The sequence below is a fragment of the Alternaria triticimaculans genome (genome assembly GCF_023758025.1).
Source record: "Alternaria triticimaculans strain BMP 0046 chromosome Unknown scaffold_10, whole genome shotgun sequence".
Classification (NCBI taxonomy): domain Eukaryota; kingdom Fungi; phylum Ascomycota; class Dothideomycetes; order Pleosporales; family Pleosporaceae; genus Alternaria; species Alternaria triticimaculans.
Window position 1 is genome coordinate 629345 of NW_026055967.1, and position 26925 is coordinate 656269.

Below are 26925 nucleotides of genomic sequence, written 5' to 3' on the forward strand. Positions count from 1 at the left end.
TATAATTATAAGCTTTACTATATTACTAGTAGTTAATATTATAAGTAACTTTCTCTTTTTATATATAAGCTTAAGAGAGTGTATTACTTAAAGGCTCTACCTCTTATAGATATCTTTTTTATCTCTAGTTATATAGTAGCTATCTTAGTTATATAAAGAGAAGAAGTTTATATAACTATAATAGAGAAAGTTAAGAGGCTTTATAATATAAGTAACTAAGAATAAACTAATACTTAATATCTATATATAGCTAGAGTAAAGGTACTTCTAGAAAACTTTAAAAAGTTCTAAGACTATATAGAGCGCCTACTAATAAGTAAGAATAATATCTTAGTAAAGCTTTCTAATATACTCTATTCTCTATATTATAGATTTAACTTATAAGAAGTAGATAAGATCTCTTCTTAGCGTAATAAGTTAGATTATACTATTAAGATTTAACTAAACTCTAATACTAGTTAACCTCTTAGACTATTATTATAATATCTAAAACTACTATCTTATAATAAAGCCTAAGTAGTTAAACTCTATATTAATAATATACTACGTAAGAGATATATTAAGTAAAGTATATTTAAATAAGCTACACTACTATTAGTAGTAAAGAAGCCTAGAAAAAGTATTAGAATATATATTAACTATTATAAACTTAACGTATATACTATTAAGAACTATAATACTTTTTTACTAATCTATAATATACTTATAAAGCTTTCTAAAGCTTATTACTTCTCTAAAGTTAATATTATTACTATATTTAATAAGATTTATATCTATAATAATTATAAATATCTTTCTACCTTTATTACTTTCTATAGACTATACTAGTATACTATTATACTTTTTAGCATATATAATAGTTTAAAGACGTTTTAAGTATATATTAATAATATACTTTATAAGTATCTTAATAAGTTCTATATAGTATATCTTAATAATATTATTATATTTAGTAAAACTAAGAAAGCCTATAATAATTATCTTCTACGTATTATAACTAAGCTTATAGACGCTAGCCTCTCTATAAATATTCTTAAGTCTAAGTTTATATAGTAAGAAGTAAAGTTTCTAGAATTAATTATTACTATAAATAGTATTAAAATAGACTCTAAGAAAGTATCTACTATCTAAGACTAGTAACTACCTAGAACTTTAAAAAATATTTAAGTATTCTTAGAGTTTACTAACTTTTATTAATAGTTTATATATAAGTTTTCTAATATTACTAAGCTACTTATATATCTTATAAGAGAAAACTTTACCTTATTTATAATAACTCTAGAGATAGTTTACGCGTTTAATAAGTTAAAGACTACTTTCTATAGTAATATTATGCTAGCCTATTTTAACTCTAATCTAAAAAGTATTTTAGAAACTAATACTTCTAACTACGTCTACGCTATAGTATTATTATAAATCTAGGCTAATAATACTATATAACTAGTTATCTATTTATCTAAGAAGATAACTTCTATAAAATATAACTATAAAATATATAATAAAAAGCTCTTAGTAATTATTAGAGCTTTTAAGAAGTAGCGTCTAGAGTTATTAGATACTACTAATACTATTAAGGTTTTAACTAATTACTATAGCCTTAAGTACTTCTAATTTAAATAATACTTAAATTAATAATAAGCTTATTAGGCTAAGTTTCTTAAAGAGTTTAATTTTAAGGTAAAATATAGGCCTAGTAAATAAAGCACTAAGCTAGATAGTTTAATACGTTAGACTAGCAACTTACCTAAATATATTACTAATAACTACGTTTAATACTAATACTAGATAATTCTAGGTAATTACTACTAGAATAGTAGTAGTTATAATACTATCTAACTTATAGAACTCTACCTAGGCAAGGCCTTATATAACTTACTATTAATTCTTACTCTATTAAGTAAAGCTAGAGAGTATAATATTAATAGTGTTCTCTAGCTAAGTTCTACTATAATAGGCCTAGCCTAGTTCTTATTACGTAATAAGTCTAACCTATATAATAATCTAGTTAGAGCTAATAATCTTACAACCTAGAAGATTATAGATTATCTATATTCTCTTAATACTTATCTTACTACTATTTATAATGCTCTTAATAGTAGTAATTATTATATCTCTTATTATCTTATTACTAAGAGTATACGCCTAGAGCTAGAAGATTTAGAAGTAAGTAAAGATAAGAAGCTATTCTTAGATAATAACTATCTTCTTATTTCTTTTAGTAAGAAGCTAAGAACTTATATTATTAAGAATATCTATAATACTTTATCTAGTAGCTATAGAGATTATACTACTACTTACTAGTAAGTTAGTTAATAGTACTACTAGTAAAGTATAACTAATATAATTATATACTTTACTAATAACTATACTATATATTATTATTTTAAAGTTAATTACAGCGCTAAGTATAGTCTTCTCTATTTTTTTCTTATTCTAGAGTAGTATTAGAAGAATATCTCTATTAACTTTATTACTCTATTACTACTATTTATTTAGTATAGTTATTTATATTATTATATTATAGTAGTAGTAGATAGACTATCTAAAAAGAAGAAGTTTATTACTATAAAGAATATAAAGATGTCTACTATTATTAATAAGTTTCTTAAGTATATCTAGAGAGAGAAAAAGTACTCTAAGACGCTAGTGTCTAACTAAAAACACTAATTTACTTTCTACTTCTAGCGTTATCTTTATAACTAAGTAGAAACCTATTTTAAATTATCTACTACTTACTATCTAGAAATAGATAGATAAATAGAAAATATAAATATAGATCTAAAATAGTATCTATAATTCTACGTTAACTATTTATAAAATAACTAGGCTTATCTTCTTCTTTTTACTAAATTTAAAGCTAATTTAGCTATTAGCTTAGTAACTAGAGTTTTTCTATTCTAAGCTATAAAGAGCTACTAGCTTTACGTAAGTTTTAAACTACTATACACTATTACTAATACTATAACTACGCCTATATAACTATATACTACTAATACTTTAGTTAGTTATATTAATATAATATAATAATACCTTTATAATAAGATTATATAGTCTTAAACTAAAATAAAGAAGTTTACTAATATTTATTACTATCTAGCTCTACACTTTACTATTAGTAACTAGATTCTTCTTAATACTAAGTATATTTACACTAAATAACTAGTAAAATTCTTAGACTATAAAAATATAAGTCTTTACTAGATTATACGTATTATTAATAATATAGCTTATAAATTAAATTTCTTTAATAGCCTTAAGACTCTATTTCTAGTATTCTACTTATAGCTTTTATAGCTCTATAAAGATAACGCGCTACCTAGATAGCTTTAAGCTACTAATTATACTTTATTTAAGATCTATTTTACTAATAATAGTAAGACTAAGTATATTATTACTTAAGTTCTTAATTTCTATATCTATAATATAATAAATAATTTCTATACTAGCTATTATAGCTACTTATAGTATAAAGTAGAATAGGTAAGTAATAACTAGACTAGCTACTAGTAACTATACTTTAACTTATAAGAAAGTAAAAAGTCTATTTAGAATTACTATAACTATAACTTTAGTAAACTAGAACTTTATAATATATTTTACGCGTATAATAACTATAGAAAGCTTATAGTTATCTTACTCTATTTATTAGATAAGAGCTTAGAAAGAACTAGCTAGTTATTTATAAACTTTCTTAACTATATTACTTATAAAGCTTATTAAGCTAATTACAGCGTATATCTCTACCTAACTAAGATATCTATAGATATCTTTAGCTTTAAGGTAGTTAATTCTAACTACTCTACTTATAATCTTATATCTATACCTAGAATAGAGTCTTCTATATAGGCACTCTAGTTTATAGCTAGATCTTACTATACTTTTAGACTCTACACTACTTCTAAACCTTACTCTACTCTTAGACTTTACTCTACTTCTAGACTCTACTTTACTTAAAGTCTCTATTCTATATAAGAATATATACTACCTCTACGCCTTTTATTAACTTTATAACTTTTATTTCTTTCTATCTCTCTATTACTTACACGCCTTATAATAGCGTTATATTATATCTTACTTTTTAGTTAGAGTATATAGCCTAGGTTCTTCTTAGAAGGCATAGCTAAACTTATAAAATTTTATTTTAATATTCTTAACACTTAGTTAGAACTTTAAGCGCTTTTAGAAAGAGATATATAATAGTTTAGTTTTTTAAGCGTTAGGCCTATTTTAGGCTAATAGCCTATATATATATATTCTACCTCTAAGTACTTCTTCTAAGCCTTACTATAATAATATTATAATTTAATATAATATTATTATCTAATCTCTATGCAATCTTTATAGTAATAAAGATACTAAAGTATATATTTTATATTTTTTTATAGTTAACTTACTTTAGTATATATAATTTTAAAGTTTAGTTTTTTTATTTTATTTATAGTACTATAATAATATAAAGTAAAATAAGTTACTTATAATTTTTAAATTATATAACTACTATATACGTAAAGGTACTTCTTATTAAATAAGAGAGATTGCAATTCTTAGAGTCTCTATAGTGCAGACACTTCTCGCCCGCTACGTGTTTATGAACGATCTCGCAGCCCTTGCTAATGCATGCTCGGCAATTGGTGGTTTACTGAACCTGGGAGATGAGAAGAGCAGGAAGATGTTTGAGGGTTTGGTTAAGAACGATTGAGAGGCTCTTGAGAGCTTGCGTGGACCGCGCACTAAGCGGAAGCTCGACGGTGGTGAAGAGACTGTGTATGCACTATTATGGCGCCCTCAGTTACGAGAATCGAAGAGGCTCAAAGCTTTCGCCTTGGTTTGCATACATGACTAGAGACTTGCACGTCTTTTCTTGCATAGCAACAACTTGATCCAGGGGGCGTGACGCAGACGCGTAAAAGTTTATAGCGACTTGATGTATGGTCGGGCATTTGAAAAAGTTTTTCATCCTATCACTTATTACGCGAGCTGCCGAGATGTTAAAGCCGACCCTCAGTGACCAAGGAACGTGATGATAGGGACGCGTGCCGTGCTGAAGTTTGCCAAATCGTGCTACAAACTTCGCGACTCGCTTGTCTTTCCCAGTACGCACACTACCCGCAACAGCATCTGCACAACGTCACTGTTCCTTTAGCTGCTAATGAAACAATGATTATTCGAAACTAACGTGTACTTCCTTTGTCCATTAAAACCTCGTTGTAATCAAACCAGGAACTCGGGCATCTTCTCAAATTGATGAATATGGTTGGTAGACAGGACGCTTGTGAGCGCTGTACATCCAAAAGGTGATTTAGGTCATCGCAATGGCCACAAGGGCCAAAATGTCGATGGGCAGACGAATTGAGCGCCTTATACACTTGCATGCTTCGCAAATAGTGGATCCGCAAGATCGTCCAACTCGCGTATCCTCGTGCTTCACGTAGCGTCAAGTACGCATGAGATCCCAGACGCTGGACTGGGATACTGAGAGCGCATTCCGTCATGTGCTATATGTCATACTCGTCTCCAGTAGTAAGCAGCCAGCAGCCGAAAACATTGTAATTCACTGTCGAGGAGATCAGCAGAGATCACACGGACCACGAATAGACTGCCCGTATACTTACCTCCACTCGCACTGAAGAACAGCATCTCATGTCACTCGCAACAATGGCGAGTACGAGACGGTCATCGTATCCCCCAGCCCAAGGCTCTACATTGGACGCTTTCTTCACTGAGGTACCGCGAAGATGCCCAGACACACGTCATATCGCTCACAACTAATCCAGGACACTACAGCCTCTCCGGACGTTGCACGCGAATCGCCGGATGCCCGCCGCACTCCGTCCCCGCAGCCTTCCGAGGACGGTCTCTTTACGAAAAGCTACTATGAGGGCCTCGCTGAACGCTGGGGAGTCACGGTAGCCGAGTTCAATTATCGAGAAGACAGACCACGGTTTTGGCTGCGCAACTTGGATCGCACTGGCCTTGACCACGATGAGAGGCTCTCTCCATGGGCGCTGGCGTACTACGATAAATACCCCGACGAAATGGTCGACGAACGGACGCGCAACCATTACGAGCGTGGTATGGGAAAGCCGAGGGTGAAGGAGTTCATGGACATCAAAGGGGTAACGCCAGTTGTAAAAGACAACGACGGAAACTTCAAGCCGGCTACCCAGTGGCAAGAGGTGCCAGATGAGCCTACAGTCGACCTCGGCGGTCCATCACACTGGTATACCAGACCACCAAAGCCGCGAAGTAATTGGCTCGAGACGCTCAATCGAACACCCAACACGACAGGGCCACAACGTCCTCAGCCTCCTGCACGCCCTGATCGTAAGGTCCACCGTCTTCCGACCCTGCATGACCACCAGTACGAGCCTGTCGGGTATCCCTCGAGCAGCAGCTCTGAACCGGAAACCGGACTTCCTGGGGTTGACGAGGGCTCCGCAGCGCCAACGGGCGCCGGAGACGCCAACTCCTCCTTAGCCGCGGAGGGTGCATGGCCGATGGAAGTTGACGACAATTTCGCTGAGGGGTTTGAAGAGCGCCTCGTAGATGCTGACGGAGACGATTATGGATATCAACTCGGAGATGAGCTGGAAGACGTTCAAGACGAAGACAGCGACGACCTTCACATCGAACCTCAAGACGTCTTCGAGGATGACGATGAAGACGGTGCTGAAGGCGGTGTTGGGAACAGTATCCAAGACGCCCCCCAAGCCAGCCCCAAAGGTAATTCCTTCGATGGTCTCGAAGACACCTCTATCCTGAGCGACATGTCAGCGCCTGACGAAGACCTCGCACTACAGATGTATCGCGAAGACCTCGAAAACATCCACTCGCATCTCATCAAGGAGTCAAGAGACAATCTTTGGCGTTCTTTGTCCTTCGACACCAGAGAAGAATACGAGACAGCGCTTCCACTTTACAACAAAAGGCTACCGAAACTTGGCAACAAAGAAGCTGAGGTGGTGAGTCTAGAGGATGCGATGAAGGCACGAAGGGACTATGACGAGTATCTCCGCGAGCATATGCCGAAGCCTGCAGACAGGAAGAAGGAGCCGGAGCCGCCGACGGTACGTAGACAGCCGAGGCGGTCCACCAGGAACAAGTAGGAGGAAGTCTTATTGGCCTGGAGGACATGTAGAGTATGTGGCCAGATTTCGGAAGCTAGGACAGGTATTGATTTCTTGGTCGCATTGTGTGCAGTACGATGTTGGCAGAAGTCTGAGATGTGGCGTTGAAGTTTGTATCGGGAAGGATGATGTACAGGCACTACACGCTTGTTGCTTGACACAAGATAGTTTGTTAGCATCTTCTAGTAAAAACCAACAAGCAGGCGATCGTACTTGATATGAGCGTCTCCCAGTCCGTGCCGTCATCTCCTGCCTCGATCAAAGTAATGAGTGCATAGTAGCCCCCGACGCTAGGTCGCGAGGATGTCGTTGACGTCTCTCGTAGGTCTGGCGCCGCATAGAGGTCTGTAAAAGAACGCTTTGGGGCTGACTCGGTGGACCTAAGTCACCAGACTTCTACAGAGCTCTAGAAGTCTGGCCTGACTTGAGATGACCGATGCGTTTGAAACTCGCGTATATATTCACTTTCCATTACCCCACATTGAGGCTTCGCTCAACCACGACGCTGGATCACCGCATCAGTTTCTCCAATCTTCTTCAGAGTCCTTCAACCCCATATCCCGACGACATCTTCATTGCGCTATTACCTGCAACAAGCTCCGCGATGCGTCCTCAAAATACCAAGAACGAAGACAGCCCGCCACGTGCTTCACACATGCCTTCAAGCAGCGGACACGAGCCAGAAAACATGCTTGAAGAGGGCCGCGAGGCGACCAGCGGGTATGAAGGCGACGAAGAAAGCGAGGGCGACATGACCGCCGCTCCAGAACCTGTACTCAGGTATCGCCGACGAGTGGACGATCCACCAACGCCGCTCCGAGCACCTCGAGTGCAAACACCTTCTCGTCCACAAGATCCGCAAACACCACCACGCGGTACATCTCGAGGCCTCGAAGGCGACTTGGCTCGGGCCGCCGAAGTCTTGCGAGATCAGACCAGGAACGAGTACCACAGGCGCCGTTCCGACGCTCAAGAGGACCATGCGGCGCACAGAAATGCAGAGACGTCGTCCGCGGTCGCTCAGGCTCAAGCTGGAGTCGGCAACAGGTTTGGAGCTGGTGGCCAAATTCCGCCTCGAGGTCTATTCACACCAGTGCTGCGTAGAAACGCTGTTCAGCAGCTGGGCATTCCCCCATCAAACCCTTTCGGTTACGGTGTCGGCTCCTTTCCGCAACTGCCTTCTCAGACGACGGAGACGATTAGTGACAACTCTGCTTCTGGCGGATTTGGGTCTTCGATGGCGGCCATGACTCCTTTTCATCGGCAAGCGAATCAGGCAGCTTTCGATCGCCAGATTGCGCGCCAGGAGGCCACACCTGAACCGGATCTCCCTCGTCCTCACAGAAGGCCTGCTGGCTCACATCCTGCGCATTTCCAGACCCCAGCCCGGCCTTCTCCCCATCAGCAGCCAGGTCAACAGTCTACAAGATCGCCTGCGCAACCGTCTTCAAGGTCACAGGGCCCGGAACGATCGACAGGGTCCCCTTCGCGGCGAAGGCTGGAGAACACCGAAGATCAAGACGGAGAGAACATGAAGTAGGGCAGACAGGCAGGAGAGTACGGGGAGTCAATAGTGGCGCACTTTGATAGCGAACTGAAAGGGCGGTGCGAACGACGGGTAAGGATGAAGTTGACGCTGAAGCTTGGCTCCAGGTAGAGAAGACATTGTACCCACTCTTGTAGCAATAGCAGCACCAGAAATATGTGGCAGACATGGGTATCCTCGGTAACATAGATGGTATGTGAGATCAGGTGTGTAGCCTGTTATGCGCACTGTCGACGCCCAAAGATCTCGCACTGTGCGATGATGTGACTTTCGAGGTAATTGGATGTTGACAACATTGCTGTGAACCGATAGAAGCATGCTATGACTTATGAATCGAATAGTCTGCTAACGTCAGCCCATCTAATCGTACATCAAGTATTAGACTCCTTTGGCGTGGCAAATGCCGTGGCGCTCCGCCCCTAACGACTCTCCGGGGAGCACTGACCTTCTTCGACAAACCCGAGATCATGACCGCTTACGTGCCTTACCCTCGATAGGACTGACCGTCAACGCGAGTATCTGAGGAAACCTCTACATTACATAGGCCACCCTTACTGTCTTTGGCCCGCGGCCGATATTCATGGCGGACCACCAACGAACTCCCGTCGCGAACTCTTTCTTTGGCGTCTCGATCCTGACTGCCGTATGCGCAAACACGATCGCCCCATCCCACCATGAGCTTTGAGCTTACTGTCGTATCGCATTCCACGTCCCTCGAGCTTCGTAATCCACCGAGAACGTGAGTCGCAGCCGCGCGAGCTTCCCGCAACGAACAAACTTCATCCCCACCACAGCGCAACGGCGGACTCAATATCGTCGTCAAGTCGTCGTATGCCACCACATGTGCGTAGTAATGAACACGCGATGAAGATGAGGATGGAAGAAGAACAAAGACGCGAAGGGGGATGATGACGTTGGCGCGGCTGCCGAGCCCGAGCCATCTCCGCAAGCATCCTCGGCGGCCAGCGGGGCCGCTTCCTTCGCCAGACTACGCCTCCTACTTCGACACCTCCTCACCCATCAACAGACTACGCAACACGCATCAACAAAGATGCACCTGAAACGCTGTCCTCTCAGGCGACTTTATACAGCGAGCTGACGGTGATGGCTTCCGCAGCGGACTAGCGACGCGCTCGCGCATGCGCACGGCACCAGTCTTCGCTGAGCCATACATGACTCTAACCATAGCGACGTCGTCTTCCTGAATAGCTCTTGTCACGCAGCAAATTAGGCTCAGATGGGACATATTTGATGAGTGGCTTCTCGCGTCCTTGAGACGCGTCACATACCCATCATTATTCCTGTGGCCTCGCAATTTCTAACAGCAATTCTCGGCAAACGCTGCAGTACCAGGCAAGCGCGCTACTGCCGAAAATCATCTCTCGAGACACCAGACCACAATGGCATAGAAAGAGCTTGGATCTGGGGTTTCACAGCCCCATGGGGTTAATACTACTTCGGAAAGCTTCTCTGACGTCTTCGTAATCACGCCCGACGGACGAAGCACCGCATACTCGCACGTGGCTCGCCATCGCCAGAGTCCCTTCGTCATAAACCTGTTCAAAGGGGTGTGACTTGGGTATTTGTAGACTATAGGGCTCTGCACCTTCTGGACACCCACCTCGCTACGGAAGACCTGGACACTACCCTCATGAGCTGCCTTGCGAAGACTTTCGGGATGGCCATGCATACACGCTGGCGAATCCACATTTCGAACGGCTTGGTCCGTCTATCAAATTGTATCATGAAGATGAACAGGCTGCAATGCCGTCTTCTCGGACTTTTGAAACACTCCACTTCGCTGTCGCAAGCGATGTTCTCTTGGACAGCAACATCAGGTCTCAAGATCGCATAAAAGGGATCATATAGGGATACACCTGTTCAGTTTGCCAAAGATGTCCACCGACGGGCCCTCAGTGGAGATTGCTCTGTTGCAGCTGATTTACACCGTCACGATCTGGACTGGCATGCTTCCCAGTAGACGGCCATGGAGGCCATTCTACCTGAGCTCATTAGAGTTGAGACAATGACGTCATCACAGTCCAGCTCGCTTGGTCATGGACAAACTTCGCTGTTGGTCTTTGTTCACAACGACGAGTGGTATCGATCAGAGACGCTTGCGACGTATAGCACATAACGGGCGTCGCCTGATCCACTCGGTTACCGCTACCAAATCGCGAGGAGTAAAGAGGCCATTGTCATGTCTTTCGAGGAAGACACCATGCAGCTTCAGAAAGCCTAACTGCATTGCGCATCGGTATGACCAACCCAAGGTTTTCGTGGTGCCCTCCTATAAGCACTAGCTGAACGTTTCCCGGCGCCTGGATACCCGTCGTCTCATGTGTCGGAGATGATCGATTTGCACTTGGCACGCGCACTTGGTCTACTATCCTCTTAGAATCCCAGCATGCTCCAGAATCTTATGAAGGCGCCCTAGCCCTTTGGTTGCATAGGCTCTTGACCTCCAGCCTTGCCTGTTTGCAGGGGTATGAGGCCCGGCCTCTTGAGCGCACCAGCGTGTCCGCACTCAACCGAAGAAGCGCCCCTTCGACGGGTATTCGGAAGCCCCAACGCGGGCGGCCCATAGACGATGTCGATGCGACGATGCTTCCCCTTTAATGCTCTCCGTGCATCCTTGGAGTTTGGTCTCGCATTCGATCCGCACATGGGCTACCGGGACACGTGTTCAGCGGCAATGGGAGGCTTGGTTTTACCATCTTCGAACACGAAGGCTCGCCCGTCTAGACCTCCTGTTTCGTCGGGGTCGTCATATCTTGGGGGTTCGCCGGATCGAGCAGGGCTGCCGTGATGCGGGAGAGGCTGATTGAGGTTGAGATCACGAAATCGCTGGATGAGCGAGTCGTCGATGCCGCGAGCGACCGTTGGGGCAGCTCGATGGCCTCTGAAGCCTGTTCTCTGCTAGAGCGCCTCGTCAGTGGTGTGCATTCAGGGGTCCGATGGGAGCTGTGTCCTCAAATTGTACAGCTCAACGACAAGCTGACATGCAGTCGCTGCGCCTGCGACATCCTTAATACGGCTGATAGCTCCTGCCCTTTTTCGCCATCGGATGTGCGTGAACTCGTCGACATCAGCCCTGTCGGCGCTTGCGGGGGTGGTGGTGCACTACCGGGTCTTGGAGGAGGCCAGCATGGGGATGCTTGGCCTTGTGATGGGCGTGCTTGAGCGTATTGAAGAGCTGTATGAGCATTACCAGAGGCTTCTCGTCGTCGATCTCAAGCCGCTGCCGTCTTGCGAGCGGTACTGGTGCCTCTTTTCGTTGACTTGGAAGTCAGTGAAGGGACAGAGGACGCTGAGGCTAAGCGAGAGCTCCGACTCCTCCTGCCTATACCAGCTCCCCCACCAACGCCAACGCCCGCTCTCTCGCTTTCTGAACGTCGCGATTGGAATTGATACCGCAAGGCTACGCTTTCTCGCTTTCATATTTCCCCTGCACTCCGATACGATGGCCGCCGACGACAGCAACAAGGCCCAGACCAAGTGCGTCACTCCAGATATCAACAAGGAGTACGGCCACCCGGACGGTAACGCTGGCAGTGATGTACAAGTCAAGGACAACGGTCAGGCGGGTGACGGCGACGAGGGCAACGGCGAGCAATCCGATGATGTCGACATGGACAGCCACGGTAAGAACTCCGAGCACACTTGTCCATTGTTCAAGAGCTACAGATCTCTAACGCAGCAATTGCAGATACCGACTCATACGAAGCGTATATCAAGAAGTCTAAGGAGCTCAAGAGCCAGATGCGAATGCATTTCAGCAACGGCAACATGGCGCAGTTTGATCGCGTCCAGCGGGAATTCCGCGAACATGACTTTCTTGGTGAAGTAGAGGCCGAAGTGCTTGATCTGAACACTGCAGCAGCATTGACTGCTCTCAGCCGCAGCAGTACTGATTATCAACACGTTGATCGCCGCCACGCTGCCCAGGTCCTACCTCAGCTGTCTACCCAAGTTCGTCCTCAGCCGTCTGCCCAACCCTTCTACGCACACTTGTTCCCTTGGAATAACGCTGCCGGCGGCCGATTAACTTCGGGACCGACCAGTACCGCTGCGACACATCAAGTGGCTTCCGCGACCCAACACGGTTCGACCGCGTTATCAGTCGCCGTACAACTTGCGGTTCCTGTCCCTCCGGCTCCTGTTCTTGCGGTTCCACAAGCCTCGCCGCCAACAACCCTCAACCTCCTCCCCACTCTGCCTCTGGACGCTTACTCCGACAACGATTCCTTGGGGAAAAGCGGTGGCGGGAAGGGCTTAGACGGCAAGAACGATGCTCTCTATCGCACAGCACCACCCCCGAATCTGGACTACACACTGCTCGATTTCGAAATCACTCTTCTGGAGATGGCGGCGGTAAGCTTCCTTGTCCCCTTTTCATTATTCTAGTCTGCTCTTACTGATCTGTGACAATACAGTACACTCCACTAGCATACCTGTGGAGAGGTCCCCTCGCTCGTGTCTGCGCCTGCACAACCTGGATCGTCATGGCTAGGATGATAGTAAGGAAACCCACATCTTCAACAAGAAACAATACGCTGACTTGACTAGCTATGGGCTAGAGATCTTGACAATGACCCTGGCCTGGTCAAAAAGGTCGAAAACCTCCGCTGTACGATGCAACACCAGGGTGCAAAGCCTACCGATGCCGATCCTACCAGTGTCGATAAATCCGCTGCCTTCTGGGATCATGATAAGAAGTTCTTCACCAAGGCCTCACCGACTCTGGAGGCAGATGTATCTCTACTTCGTCTTAGCCACGGTGTTGTGCGCCACCCTCAAGGTCAACATCGTGGTCGTCTCACCATCGCCATCGAACATGCAATGTTGCATGGTCATCAGCACGTCATGCTCAGCCAGGTGGAACAGTACATTCGGGCTTTCAATCTGAATGTACCTGGATCTCTCGCTGCGGGTGCCGACTTGGCAGATGTCAACGACTTCCAGGTCACGTGGGCGTTGCGGCATCCACCTACATGAGAGCCTCGCAAGGCTATGTGGGCATACGACAATACGACTTACCAAAGACATGTATCTTTGAAGTCACAACATCGCCGCCGTCCAGAGCATTGCAGGCGTTACATGGTATCTTGGTGTCCACGAAAGGAGGTGCAGTTGAGTTCGTATTCATGGACAAGGCGTTTGAGTTTCAGGATATCAACGAGCTGAGCCTCGTGGTCAGCAATAGCATGTGCAACGGCGTTCTATACCCCCTTTCCCGTCATGGTCGTAGTCAGTGCACAGAATGGGAAAGTTTATTTGAAATGACATCTCGATCTTCTCGCGACCACCTCGGGACTACTCGTGTGGAAGTCAGCTTTACTTTGACACTAGTGAACGTGGTCGACAGGATATGTGCGTACGCCCGGAAAAGGTCCCGAGCGAAGAAGAATAGAAGCCGGTGGTGAAAGTGGAATCATCGGTCGTGGTCACGGTAGTTGAATGTGGAGGCGCGTCATCCATTTTGGGTTAGCGTGTATTTCTCTTCCTTCTTTCACTGAACAGCGAACCTGACGCGGCAACGCATTGCAAACAATCTTCTCCACTCCAGTCCATTATGCCTATTCACTCTCTTCCTGATATGAGTTCAGGTATCGTTCTTCATTACTGTAGTGGCATTGCGCTCCTGCCTCATGGCCTGAAAAAGCAGGCTGCAAGTAGCGCTGACCTCATAGCATGGGCCTATTGATATGGAAGACCCTATGGCTTTCGTTCATTTTACTTTCCAGTAGTGCCTTTATACCTCGGCAGGCTTTACGCATCATCCTCATCAAACAAAAAGCTAGATAAGCGTCTGTTGTAGCTGTGCCGCACAACGCCAACTGCGGCGAAGCAACCACGCCGCATTCGCGTTAAGATGCGCACGTATATCTGGCGAGGCAGTCTTGACGCGTTGCATGCACACAGTACAGCTCTTGCTCACGAACACGGTAGATACTCCCGCAACCAACGACTTGTGACAGCGCTCAGTCATACTCGTCTTTGGGAACGATGAGTCTGGTCGCAGTTCACAGCAAGTCAGTCAAGGAATCGCGATCGCCATCTCGCATGAACTGCATCAATATAGAGATAAGCTTCACGGAGGATTGCAGGATCCCGGGGAAGTGCTAACGGTGCTGTGCCGCACGCAATGCCGGCGATAGACCAACAATTATCATGCGCAAATTGACCAGCTCGCGTAGATATATCCACATGTCGTCAACTGTCCGTCACTTGACAGGTCACTCGAAGAAACTAGTAGTGGAAGTTTGCCTCCAACTGCAGACAACACGCGTACTATGTATGCCACTATCCACGTTGGCAGCTCAACCAACACCACGCGGTCCGAAGTCAAGTGCTGACCGTACCACTTCACCCGGTGGATTCTCCATCGGCGCAATCGCGGGACGACATGTAACGAAACTCGCTCCTCCCATCCTCCGCATGAACATGGGAAATAGCCAACTATTAACAACATACGCGGCGCGGGAGGTGACGAGCGATCCATCGTTTGTTTCCAACAGACGTGCGACGTTGAGACCGTTTCAAGGAGTGTGAGCAGGGGGGGTCATCGCAAAAACAAACGCAGCCAGACCCAACAAACAGCCTTGCCTACGCTCGTTTTTTCGCAGGAACAACAGGTTCGCTGACTCTTTGGGAGCGCGGGCCTCAGGCCTTCTGGCAACATTTGGTCTAGCCTTTCCGCATGAAGACGGCGTGGTTTCAGACCTTCATGCAGCGAGCTGCGCCTTACGCCGCATTTGCTGCGCGCTGTTGGTTGGTCTTGCGCGACGCGGATTGTTGTGGTTGGACAAGAGCCGCGAAAATCCAACAATGGAAAACGCAAATCGTCGCCCTGTGAAACTGCGGATAAACTTACGCTTTGCTGCAAATGTCCTGTTTTGCGGCAGTGACAGACCGGGGATACTTTTGGTGGCGGACATTCGGTGCCCCGCGCTGCGCTGCGTCTGCGTGGTGCCCCTGGCCATCATCTTACGGCGTCGGACCCTTGGCGTGGAGATACCTTGCAGTGCCTGCCCCCCTGGGTAACGTATGATTGCGGTCACGGCAGGATGATGGATCGGCATAAACATATACGCCTCTGCGTCCCCTGGGTGCCATTTTCTTGTCATACAAACATTGTTTCTCTCATAGAACGGCTTTATTCGCTTCTTAACTGATATCCATTAACCACCGGTCGCGATCGCATATAATCATTCACACGCTTCCTTTCTCTCTTGAATCGAGACTACCATCTCCAACACACACACACGTCTTGCAACAACCGTTTTTCCTCCGTCAAAAATGTCCTACCCACCACTCTCGCCTAGCGGCCTCCCCAGCTCCCCACGAGCAAACCGCCAAATGCAAATGCTTTCTCCACTCGACACATCCTTCTCGGCCAACTCATCGCAAACAAACTCGCCTTACTCCAGCACTTCGGAAAAGGATCCGCGCAAACCACGCGACATCTTCGCCGACGCTACCATCCCTCTCAGCCCGGCATCAACAACAGCCTCGCACTCCAAAGAGAACCCCTACGAGGGTCTCGAGCCACGGAAGCGCAGCGGCCTCGCACGTCTGTTTTGCTGTCTCGGTCGCGAAGAGCGCGCAAGGCGTCGTGTGAACAGGAGCTTGGAGTTTGAGAAGGTTGGCGAGCAGTGCCATTGGTCTGAGTACTAAGAGATGCCATCATCCATAGCACATTCGATGGCGTTGATGCTGTACTGCAAGAGGTTGTCCAAAGTCCGATCGGACACCGATTCGTGACATGAAACGCGACAGCACGGAAGACCACCCCACCGAATCGTCAAACATCTGACACCCCGGACGCGCATACACCGAGCGAACAATCCCCCGGTCGGTGTCCGAATGTCCGTACATTCTAGCGATGCGATGCGATGCGAAAGTCTAATCGCATTGTTCAAGCATCTTTCCGATACAACGTGTCGAATCTTATACCCCGTCACTGCGACGTTTCTTATGTTTATATTTACCATATACTTCTCGGACTGGAGTCTTTCCGGTTTCTTTTGCTCGGGGCAATGCTGGTGTCTGGATGGACTCGCATATGCAGGGGTTTCTTTACCTGTTCAGCGTTGGTGTTGGGGTTGCTCTGCTCTATAAGGCGATGAGGAAGAGAGATCAACGTATCCTTATTATAGGGAGAGACAGAAAGAGAAGTCACTGTCGAAGACAAAAACGAAAACACATCATTACCATTATACGATGTTCATCCTGAGCTCACTTCTCACTTCCCCCCGACCACCCCATCAACAGATCCCTCAAACCGCAATGCCTCCCTCCTATCACCTACTCCCTCCCACCCCCGTCGCGTGATAACACAATACCATCCTTCCCGCCGCATTCATGCTCCCTCTATCCACCAGCCCCGTATCCTTAATCTTATCCATCCTCTCCAGCAACGCATTCACCTCAACAATAATATCATTCATAAAAATTTCCTGTCGGAGAATAGTGTACGGAATACCGGATTCCATGTCCCATTACTTGCTATGCTGCTTACAATCGTGGTTCAACATTACCTAGGTATGCTCAACTGGCTGTTCGGCACGCTGTGTGATCCGCAACTTAGGGTAAGCTGTGCAGATATTGACGATGTCGTGCCCTTCATGGACTGCCCGAAGCACCCTATGATGCTCTATTATGCGGAGGACTGACTTTCCTCAGTTTGCGGTGCAGACGAATGTTCTTTTATCCAACTTAGTCATGGTCGTTTCCGACGACTACCCCGAGGCGCATCCAGCGTCGACGCCAAGGAGCGAGATGGACTCACCGACGTCTTCGTACGAACTGTGGCTCCGTGGCCCCGTGCCTAGACCGAGCCTCATCCATCACATGACCAGATGAGGCTCTTCATAGCCTTGCGCGCTTGCACGCTCGGTCGAGGAATCCCTTCCTCGGCTCCTGGGCTGTGGGTGTGAAATTGCCGGCTCGTCGCGTCCGTGTTTAGTGGGGACTCTGCCGCGGGGCACCCCAGAATCGCGATGTGTACACGTCGGAAACATGGCATTTCGCAAACAGGCTGAGAAGGAAGGAAGCTGCAGTCTTGGTGTTCTTGGGACGAATTTAGCAGAGCATATAAGATGGTCGCTCGTTGCATCCATCCGGGCAAGCGGCCGTCAGACCTGCAAACATCACGTCACCGGCATCAGCGAAACCTTAGTCCGACAACCTCGGCTTGTTCCATTCACAGCTCCACCCCGGTCATCGCAGCCAGCGCGTGCTCATTTGGCCTCGGATCTACTGAAAGCTAGGACTTCTGATATCATCTCCTGTAATTTCTTCCCTGGTTACTTCACCTATCTTTCTTTGTGATGTTCAGCAGAGCTGCACGCGCGCGAGTACCCGCCTCCGCCTCGATACTTCGCAGACCACTTTTGAACCAGCCCGCTTTTGCGAAGCCTAGAGTACGTTGTCGCGTGGAGGATGGAGTCTTGGTGGGGAGGAGATGCTGACATCTGGCGCGTGTAGATTGTCGCAATGGCTCCAGCACGGAAACAGTCGAGTTTGCCAGCGGGTAAGTGGATGCGCTGCTTTCACATGCTTGGGATGGTTCAAAGCTAACCATGAGGTCCGCGCAGGCTACAAGGAGGACCACCGGAAAGGTGCCATGCTGCGCTTTGAAGACTCCCTTCCGCGACTCCCCGTTCCCACTCTAGAGGAGACCGCCAAGCGATACCTCAAGTCCGTTCACCCGCTCCTCTCCCAAAACGAGTTCGACGCGACTACAAAGGCTGTCAATGAGTTTGTGGCTCCTGGCGGACCTGGAGAAAAGCTCCAAAAACGCTTGGTAGAGCGGAGAGAGGACCCCAAGCACAGGAACTGGATCTACGAGTGGTGGAACGATGCTGCGTACATGGCCTACCGCGACCCCGTCGTGCCATACGTCAGCTACTTCTACTCGCACCGCGATGACAGGAAGAGGCGAAACCCAGCTAAGCGCGCTGCAGCTCTCTCAACAGCTGTGCTCGAGTTCAAGAAGATGGTTGATGAATGCAGCCTGGAGCCTGAGTACATGAAGAAGCTCCCCATGGCCATGAGCTCCTACGAGCACATGTTCAACTGCTGCCGTGTACCCAAGAAGCCATCCGACTCCAGCACAAAGTACCCCTACAGGGAGAACCCGCACATCATCGCGATAAGGAAGAACCAGTTCTGGAAGATCCCCCACGAGATCAACGGAAAGCAGCTCAACACCAGCGAGCTCGAGCTCCAGTTCCAGCGCGTATACGAAAAGGCTGAGAAGGCGCCCGCAGTCGGTATTCTCACATCCCAGAACCGTGATGTTTGGTCAGACGTCTACCCTAAGCTCAAGGCCGCCTCTGCCAACAACGCCGCATCCCTTCAAGACATTGAAGCCGCCTCCTTCGTCGTTTGCCTTGACGACGCCTCCCCTGTCACCCTCGAAGAGCGCGCACACCAGTACTGGCACGGTGACGGCGCGAACCGCTGGTTCGACAAGCCCCTCCAGTTTATCGTCAACGAGAACGGCACATCTGGTTTCATGGGCGAGCACTCGATGATGGACGGCACACCCACCCACCGCCTCAACGACTACGCAAACCAGCAAATCTTCACCAACGCCCTCCCCTTCGACGACCCCAACGTCCGCTCCGACCTGCCCAACCCGAAACCCCTCCGCTTCGAGATCAACGCTGAGCTCCAGCAAGACATCGCCGACGCCCAAGCCCACTTCTCCCGCCAGATCGGCGCACACGAGCTCAGAGTGCAAGCCTACCAAGGCTACGGCAAAGGCCTAATCAAGAAGTTCAAGTGCAGCCCCGACGCGTACGTCCAAATGATCATCCAGCTCGCCTACCACAAGTTCTACGGCAAGAACCGTCCCACCTACGAGTCCGCCGCGACCCGCCGCTTCCAACAAGGCCGAACAGAAACCTGCAGAACCGTATCCGACGAATCCGTCGCATTCTGCAACGCCATGGCCGACGCCGACGCTACACCCGAGGAGTGTGCGAAGAAGCTGCGAGCCGCACTCGACGCACACGTCAAGTACATCTCCGACGCCAGCGACGGCCGCGGTGTAGACCGCCATCTCTTCGGCCTGAAGAAGTGCCTCAAAGAGGGCGAGGAGGTGCCTGCTCTGTACCAGGACCCAGCCTACACTTACAGCTCCACATGGTTCATCTCCAGTTCTCAGTTATCGAGCGAGTACTTTAATGGCTATGGGTGGAGCCAGGTTATCGATGATGGATGGGGTATTGCGTATATGATTAACGAGAATAGCATTCAGTTTAATGTTTGCTCCAAGGGGCTTGGTTCGGTAAGTTTTAATATTGAGATGAAATATGAGGGGATGGAGGCTAACAATGAACAGGAGAAGATGAGCTTTTATCTCAATGAGGCGGCGGGTGATATGAGGGATATTATGCTGCCTACTCTTGATGCGGCGAAGGCGAAGTTGTAGATGGGGGTTCTAGGACGGTCGATATAGATCTCTTGATATACCAATCAATATTACATCTTCTTCACGAATTGTCTTTCCCTAGCGTGAGGTGTCAATGACCAAAACGACATGTCGTGTTGATCCTCGAGCGTGGGATATGCACGAATGACATCAGCCTCACACCGCTAGCTCGGATCCCGCACGCCCAGGTGAGCTTGGTGAAGCTTCCCCCACAACTCAATTGCTCCCGCTGCAATGGAATATTGCGCGTCCGAGCCTACTTCAGACGGCAGCCGCACTTCATAATGCCGAACCGATTTTAGCCTTCGTACCTTCCCACTAGGAATGTCCATGACTCTATTCAATTAGCAGTCACACATTCAGCTCTTCACACGACCGAGGAGTCATTTCAGCACCAGCCGGCGCGGACCCTGTAGCGGAGTCCTGCCATACAGTACCATGGCGCAAGTTCAGCGACCGCTCATCATACAGTCGCAGATGATACGACTATGCTGCCCGCGCACGGCGAGGAGAACAAGCAGCGCGCTGTTCGCAAGAGGAAGCTACTACCGAAAGCTGCACACCAAGACGGTCACCGACAACGACATTTCGCATTTGGCGAGCTTACCGTTACACCCGTTGACACTCGCCGATCTCGTCAAGTGAGTGTTGTCAGACCCGTCTCCCCCAATGCATCTGCCGAGGACCCTGGCTAACGCTGTCGCGTGCGCAACAGACACGGAAGACCACCGCTGACGACCCAACAACTCCTCACGTCGGCGAACTTCACCCTCTCCATCCTCCCCGCCCGCCTCGCGCACCGAATACAATCGCTCCGCAACCTCCCGTTCATCGTCGTTTCCAATCCTCATGTCTCAAAGATCCACTCAAATTACATGCACAGCCTGTCGACGCTGCTACCATGGGCTGAGCAGGAGATAAAGACGCTGGAGGAGGAAGTCAAGTTCACAGAGGTCATGGCGGACCTGGTACAGACACATGCCAATACGATTAGCATACTGGCGAGAGGCTTTCTGGAGGCTAGGAAATACATCAGCCCAAAGGACGTGACGCGGTTCCTGGACGAGCATCTGCGCGCGCGAATAGGCACAAGATTGATTGCGGAACAGCATCTGTCGCTGCACTTCTCCAGTCAGCCGCATTGCGAGATGATGCATGAAGTGGACGAGAGCCCAGGATACATCGGCGTTATCGACACGAGACTCAGGCCGGCGAGGATAGTAGACCACTGCGCGAATGTGGTGGGCGAGATCTGCGAGCTGAAATACGGCGTCCGACCGACCATCGTCATCAATGGCGAACCCGACTACGAATTCGCGCATATACCCGTTCATCTCGAATACATTATCACCGAGTTACTCAAGAACGCGTTCCGCGCGACGGTGGAAAGCGGCATGGAACGCGAACCCATCGAAGTGACCATCGCACCGCTTCCAGAACTCTTGCCTGAGGACGCAAGCAGCGAGAGCTCAGAAGACATTCGCAACAAAAAGGTTGACAATGAGGATCAGGGCAATGTAGATCAGGTCTCACAACGCTTTACAGGGAACAGCTCGCCTACATCTCCACCCTCCGACTCGAACATCCTCCCCCTCAAACATAGCACACCCGGTGTAACGATACGGATTCGAGACCGAGGCGGCGGCATTTCCCCCGATAACCTCTCACACATCTGGGACTATAGCTTCACAACCTTCAACGACGCGCAGGCGACTACCACCCTCTCCGGTGGTAGCAACTCAGCCACCGGCATGGACGCGCTGAACGCCTTCTCAGGGGCAGGAGGCGATGGAGTGAACAGTCTAGCGGGGCTGGGATATGGACTGCCGTTGGGAAGAGCCTATGCGGAATACTTCGGCGGAGGTATCGCGGTACAGAGTCTCTGGGGTTGGGGTACCGATGTGTACCTCAGCTTAAGAGGAGTGGGCAGAGTAGACACTGTACAGGCTAGGGAAGACGCGAGGAGGCAGAGATGAAGGAATCACAGCGAGACGACATCATGTTGTCGGTAAAGCCGTTGATTATCGTTATATACCCATGGAATCATATGCTCATGCATCATGCCCTATGCTTCCGCTCACTGCATCACATCTTGATCTTTGTGCACCCATCAGCGGCAGTCGTGTAGTAGCTCTATTGTGTCTTCACCTCTCCGTCCGCCTCGACGTTGACGTGCTCGTTGGATGAGAGGGTGGTGACCACGCCGTCGGGGATCTCGGCGCTGCGGTGTGTCAGTATTACTGTGGGGAAGTTTGGGCGTTGAGACGCGTACCTGAAGCCCTTGATAAGAGTGAATTCGTTGGTGATCTTGCCGCCCTGCTCGGTGACGTGCTGCTTTGCCTTGTCGAGCTCCTCCTTGGGAGCGGAGTCCTTGAGGGTGACCTTGGACTCGTTAGTATGATACAGACTATAGTGTGTTTGGGAGGACTCACCATGAAGGCAGGCATGTTGAGTCTTGTTGGAGTGAGGTTTGCTGGTTTAGTTGAGGGGTAGTTTAGTGAAGCTGAGTTGCAGTGTTGTGGTGTTGATGCAGCAAGGTCAAAGCGTGTCAGTGGCTTATATACCTCAGCTATCTCTCCCCGTCGGACCCTGTCAACAAGCAGTCTAGAGCCTTGGATAGGCGACGGCTGACGATGACGTGCGCTGTCCAGACTATGCCCACCCTCAGCGCCATGTGAGACAGCCTGCCCCACCACCCGTACGTGGGAGGCGCGCGCTCTTATCGATAAGCCCATCCCTGCAGCTGCGGCCTTAGCGGCTGGACTAGCGCCGAAAAAGTTGGGATCGCGAAGTTGCTTGCCGCTTGATCTTTGACTTTGCGCGCGACGAGTCGAGACCCAACACGCCACTCTGACGACTTCCACTGGAGTCTGAGAGTGAGATACGACAACCAGCAGATATGGCGGACGCACAGAGCAACAGGCCGCATCGGCCGAAGAAGGAGAAGAAGCCGCATACGGGAGACAAGAACCCCAAGGCTTTCGCATTCTCAGCGCCGGGCAAATTGAAGAGGAATGCTGCGCGCTCTACTGAAGTATGTAAGAGTCGAAGCTGTGCGCTACCATAGCTAACATTTCCAGGTCAAAGAAAAGCGTCTCCACGTCCCGCTCGTCGACCGTCTCCCCGAAGAAGCACCTCCCATCATCGTCGGCGTCGTCGGCCCTCCTGGTGTCGGCAAAACCACTCTCATCAAGAGCTTAATCAGAAGATACACCAAGCAGACCCTCTCCACGCCCACCGGCCCCCTCACAGTCGTCACCTCGAAGCGCCGCCGTCTCACGTTCCTAGAATGTCCCGCCGACTCGCTCGCCAGCATGATCGACATCGCAAAGGTGGTGGACATAGTGCTGCTGATGATTGATGGCAACTACGGCTTCGAGATGGAGACTATGGAGTTCCTGAACGTCCTGAGCGCAAGCGGTATGCCCGGAAACGTCTTCGGTATCCTCACACACTTGGATCTGTTCCGGAAACAGGAAACGCTCAAGCTGCAGAAGAAGAGGCTCAAACACAGGTTCTGGAGCGAGTTGTACCAGGGCGCCAAACTCTTCTATCTCAGTGGTGTGGTCAATGGACGATACCCAGACAGGGAGATTATGAACCTCTCGAGGTTTCTGAGCGTCATGAAGAATCCCAGACCGTTGGTGTGGAGGAATTCTCATCCGTACTGCTTGGCGGATAGGTTCCTGGATATTACGCCTCCGACCGATATCGAGCAGAACCCTAAATGCGATCGCACGATTGCGCTATACGGTTATCTGCGCGGCACGAATTTCCCCGCTGGGTCGTCGAGAGTACACATACCGGGTGTTGGAGATCTGACAGTCACTGCGACGGAAGCGCTACCCGACCCATGTCCGACACCGTTTGCGGAGAAGGCAGTGGAGAAGGCTTCGGGAAAGAAGAAGCGCACAAGACTGGGCGAGAAGCAGAAGATCCTGTATGCGCCAATGTCGGATGTTGGTGGTGTGCTCGTCGACAAGGACGCTGTTTACATCGACGTCAAGACTGCCACGTTCGATCCCGAGGCGGATTACACTGAGAAGGGTCTGGGCGAGCAGATGATGATTGGACTGCAGGGCGGACGGAAGCTGCTTGGTGAAGACGACGGCAACTTCAGGCTGTTCAAGGACGGCGACGTCGTTGACAACAAGACCCTCGAGGACGATATTGCGGATACGGGTCGACGGTCTCAGCGCACGGCTAGGGCAGCAGACGCTGAAGAGGTCGACGATGAGGATCTCGATGGCATCGACAGCGACGATGAGGAACTGCAGCAGGACCACAGCGATGCCGACGACGACGAAGACGATACCGGATTCCTGGATACCAACGGCCCACCGAACGGCAAGCTCAAGGTCTCGCGCAAAGAGAAGGAGACGGACACTGCCGAGGACGTAGCGTTCGCAGACAGTGACTCCGATCTCGGCTCAATATCTGGCGACGAACATGATCTGGAGGATCTCGAAGAGGGCGATCTTGATTCTCAAGACTCAGACTCTGATGAAGCTGAAGATGGCGCACGGTGGAAGGCAAATCTCCGAGAGAATGCTGCGAAACTACACGGACGGAAACGACCGTACCGCGTTACAGACCTTGCGAAGATGATGTATAATATGGACTTGGCGCCGGGAGAGGTCCTCAAGAAGTGGAGATGTGATGAAGAGGAGGAGGATATTGAGGAGGAGGGAGACGAGGATGATGGCTTCTTCAACAAGAGAACAGCCGACGATGCTGCTAACGCTGAAGACCGTTACATTCCTAAATTCAACTACGAAGAACTGGCTGAGAAGTGGGAAGACGAGGATAACGTCGAGGCTCTCATGGGCCGCTTTGCTACTGGTCATATGAACGGCAAAGGCGGGGATGATGATGAAGATAACGACGACTTTGAAGGCTTCGATGAAGACGACGAGGGTGACGGCGAGTTTGAGGATCTGGAAACTGGCGAGAAGCACGGTGGTGAAACTGAGAACACTGGGGCTGAAGCTGAAACAAACGACATCGAAGCAGAGCGCGAAAAGAACGCTCGGCGGAAGGAGGAGTTGAAGCTTCGGTTCGAAGAAGAAGATCGAGAAGGCTTTATGAACGACAAAGCTGATGCAAGAAAAGAGGGTGGTGGTGAAGAAGAGTTCGGCGAAGACGATTGGTACGACGCACAGAAGGCCATGATTCAGAAGCAACTCGACATCAACCGCGCTGAGTTCGACCAACTGGATGAGATATCCCGTGTTCAGGTTGAAGGCCACAAGGCGGGAACATACGCTCGCATAGTGCTCGAAAACGTACCCTACGAGTTCTCCGCACACTTCAACCCCCGATTCCCCGTTCTCATCGGTGGCCTGACGCCAACTGAAGAGCGCTTCGGCTTCGTCCAGATTCGCATCAAGCGCCACAGATGGCATAAGAAGATCCTCAAGACGAACGATCCCCTCATCTTTTCGCTGGGTTGGAGACGATTCCAGACGACACCCATCTACAGCATCTCCGATTCACGAACGAGGAACCGCATGCTAAAATACACACCGGAGCACATGCATTGCTTCGGCACCTTCTACGGCCCCCTCGTCGCCCCAAACACCGGCTTCGTCTGCATCCAATCCCTCTCCAACAAAACCCCCGGTTTCCGCATTGCAGCCACGGGCGTCGTCCTCAACGTCGACGAATCCACCGAAATCGTCAAGAAACTCAAACTAACCGGCCACCCCTACAAGATCTTCAAAAACACCGCTTTCGTAAAAGACATGTTCAAATCGAGCCTCGAAATCGCAAAGTTCGAAGGCGCAAGCATACGCACTGTGTCGGGTGTCCGCGGGCAGATCAAGCGCGCCCTCAGCAAACCCGAAGGAAACTTCCGTGCTACGTTTGAAGACAAGATCCTCATGAGCGATATCGTGTTTCTCAGGGCGTGGTACCCCATCAAGCCCCGCCGCTTCTACAACACCGTCACCAACCTGCTCAACCCCGCCCTGCCCGGCCTCCACGACGGAGAGTCCACATCCTGGACCGGCATGCGCCTAACGGGCCTCGTCCGCTACGAAAACGGCATCGAAACGCCCTCGGAGAAAAACTCCGCCTACCGCCCCATCGACCGCCCAACCCGCGTCTTCAACCCCCTGCGCGTCCCCCGCAAACTCGCCGCAGACCTGCCCTTTAAAAGCCAGATCGCGACGGTCAAGCCGCAGAAGAAACAGACGTACATGCAGAAACGCGCTGTGGTGGTGGGTGGCGAGGAGAAGAAGGCAAGAAGGCTGATGGATCAGGTTGTTGCGATTAGGAATGATAAAGTGGAGAAGAGGCGCAAGAAGCAGGAGGAGAGGAAGGACCCGTATAAGAAGAAGGTCGCCGAGAATGCGGAGAAGAGGGCGGAGAGGGAGAAGAGGGAGAAGCAGGAGTATTGGGCGAGGGAGGGGAAGAAGAGGAGTCATTCTGGGGGGGATGAAGGGGGTGGGGGGAAGAGGAGGAGGTAGATGATGAACCTTTTTGGGAAAAGATTAGTGAAGTAGCATTTTTGTGGCGTTTAGATATGGTATTGTAGTTGAAAACATCATTTGCTCGTTCACATCCGACGAGATTCTGTTTTGTGCATGCACTGACATATCTCACTAGCATGCTGATCTCAGAGTATTGTGGTGAGACTTGATCTTCTTATTGTAGCATCCGCCATTACACAATATAGTCCCCGAAGCCCCATCGCTTCACCAGATTAACTATTCTGCCTACACATGTGCAATGCTATACACCACCACATATTGCGCTGCTGTCTTCCCACCAAGATCCTCCTCTAAGACGACCCCGTGGGCCAA

The 26925-nt window shown here is 48.8% G+C and overlaps 7 protein-coding genes across 7 annotated transcripts; 6 read left to right on the forward strand and 1 right to left on the reverse strand.

Annotated features, from left to right (window-relative positions):
* Nucleotides 1-5655: 5655 nt before the first annotated feature.
* On the forward strand, nucleotides 5656-7106 carry J4E78_007083 (uncharacterized protein; the record flags this gene model as incomplete). Its single annotated transcript, XM_049367691.1, has 2 exons — nucleotides 5656-5724; nucleotides 5775-7106. The coding sequence occupies 2 exons, from the start codon at nucleotides 5656-5658 to the stop codon at nucleotides 7104-7106; spliced, it is 1401 nt and encodes a 466-aa protein (XP_049220661.1).
* Nucleotides 7107-12136: 5030 nt separating this feature from the next.
* Nucleotides 12137-13671, forward strand: J4E78_007084 (uncharacterized protein; the record flags this gene model as incomplete). Its single annotated transcript, XM_049367692.1, has 3 exons — nucleotides 12137-12317; nucleotides 12383-13047; nucleotides 13243-13671. The coding sequence occupies 3 exons, from the start codon at nucleotides 12137-12139 to the stop codon at nucleotides 13669-13671; spliced, it is 1275 nt and encodes a 424-aa protein (XP_049220662.1).
* A 2304-nt stretch (nucleotides 13672-15975) lies between these two features.
* Nucleotides 15976-16353, forward strand: J4E78_007085 (uncharacterized protein; the record flags this gene model as incomplete). The annotated part of the gene is made up of 1 exon (XM_049367693.1): nucleotides 15976-16353. The coding sequence occupies one exon, from the start codon at nucleotides 15976-15978 to the stop codon at nucleotides 16351-16353; it is 378 nt and encodes a 125-aa protein (XP_049220663.1).
* Nucleotides 16354-18174: 1821 nt separating this feature from the next.
* On the forward strand, nucleotides 18175-20119 carry J4E78_007086 (uncharacterized protein; the record flags this gene model as incomplete). Its single annotated transcript, XM_049367694.1, has 3 exons — nucleotides 18175-18211; nucleotides 18276-19975; nucleotides 20030-20119. The coding sequence occupies 3 exons, from the start codon at nucleotides 18175-18177 to the stop codon at nucleotides 20117-20119; spliced, it is 1827 nt and encodes a 608-aa protein (XP_049220664.1).
* Nucleotides 20120-20557: 438 nt separating this feature from the next.
* J4E78_007087 (uncharacterized protein) lies at nucleotides 20558-22095 on the forward strand (the record flags this gene model as incomplete). Its single annotated transcript, XM_049367695.1, has 2 exons — nucleotides 20558-20760; nucleotides 20835-22095. The coding sequence occupies 2 exons, from the start codon at nucleotides 20558-20560 to the stop codon at nucleotides 22093-22095; spliced, it is 1464 nt and encodes a 487-aa protein (XP_049220665.1).
* A 157-nt stretch (nucleotides 22096-22252) lies between these two features.
* Nucleotides 22253-22566, reverse strand: J4E78_007088 (uncharacterized protein; the record flags this gene model as incomplete). The annotated part of the gene is made up of 3 exons (XM_049367696.1): nucleotides 22253-22340; nucleotides 22392-22501; nucleotides 22552-22566. 3 exons carry the CDS (start codon nucleotides 22564-22566, stop codon nucleotides 22253-22255), a joined length of 213 nt encoding a protein of 70 aa, XP_049220666.1.
* A 452-nt stretch (nucleotides 22567-23018) lies between these two features.
* Nucleotides 23019-26589, forward strand: J4E78_007089 (uncharacterized protein; the record flags this gene model as incomplete). Its single annotated transcript, XM_049367697.1, has 2 exons — nucleotides 23019-23153; nucleotides 23200-26589. 2 exons carry the CDS (start codon nucleotides 23019-23021, stop codon nucleotides 26587-26589), a joined length of 3525 nt encoding a protein of 1174 aa, XP_049220667.1.
* Nucleotides 26590-26925: the final 336 nt, after the last annotated feature.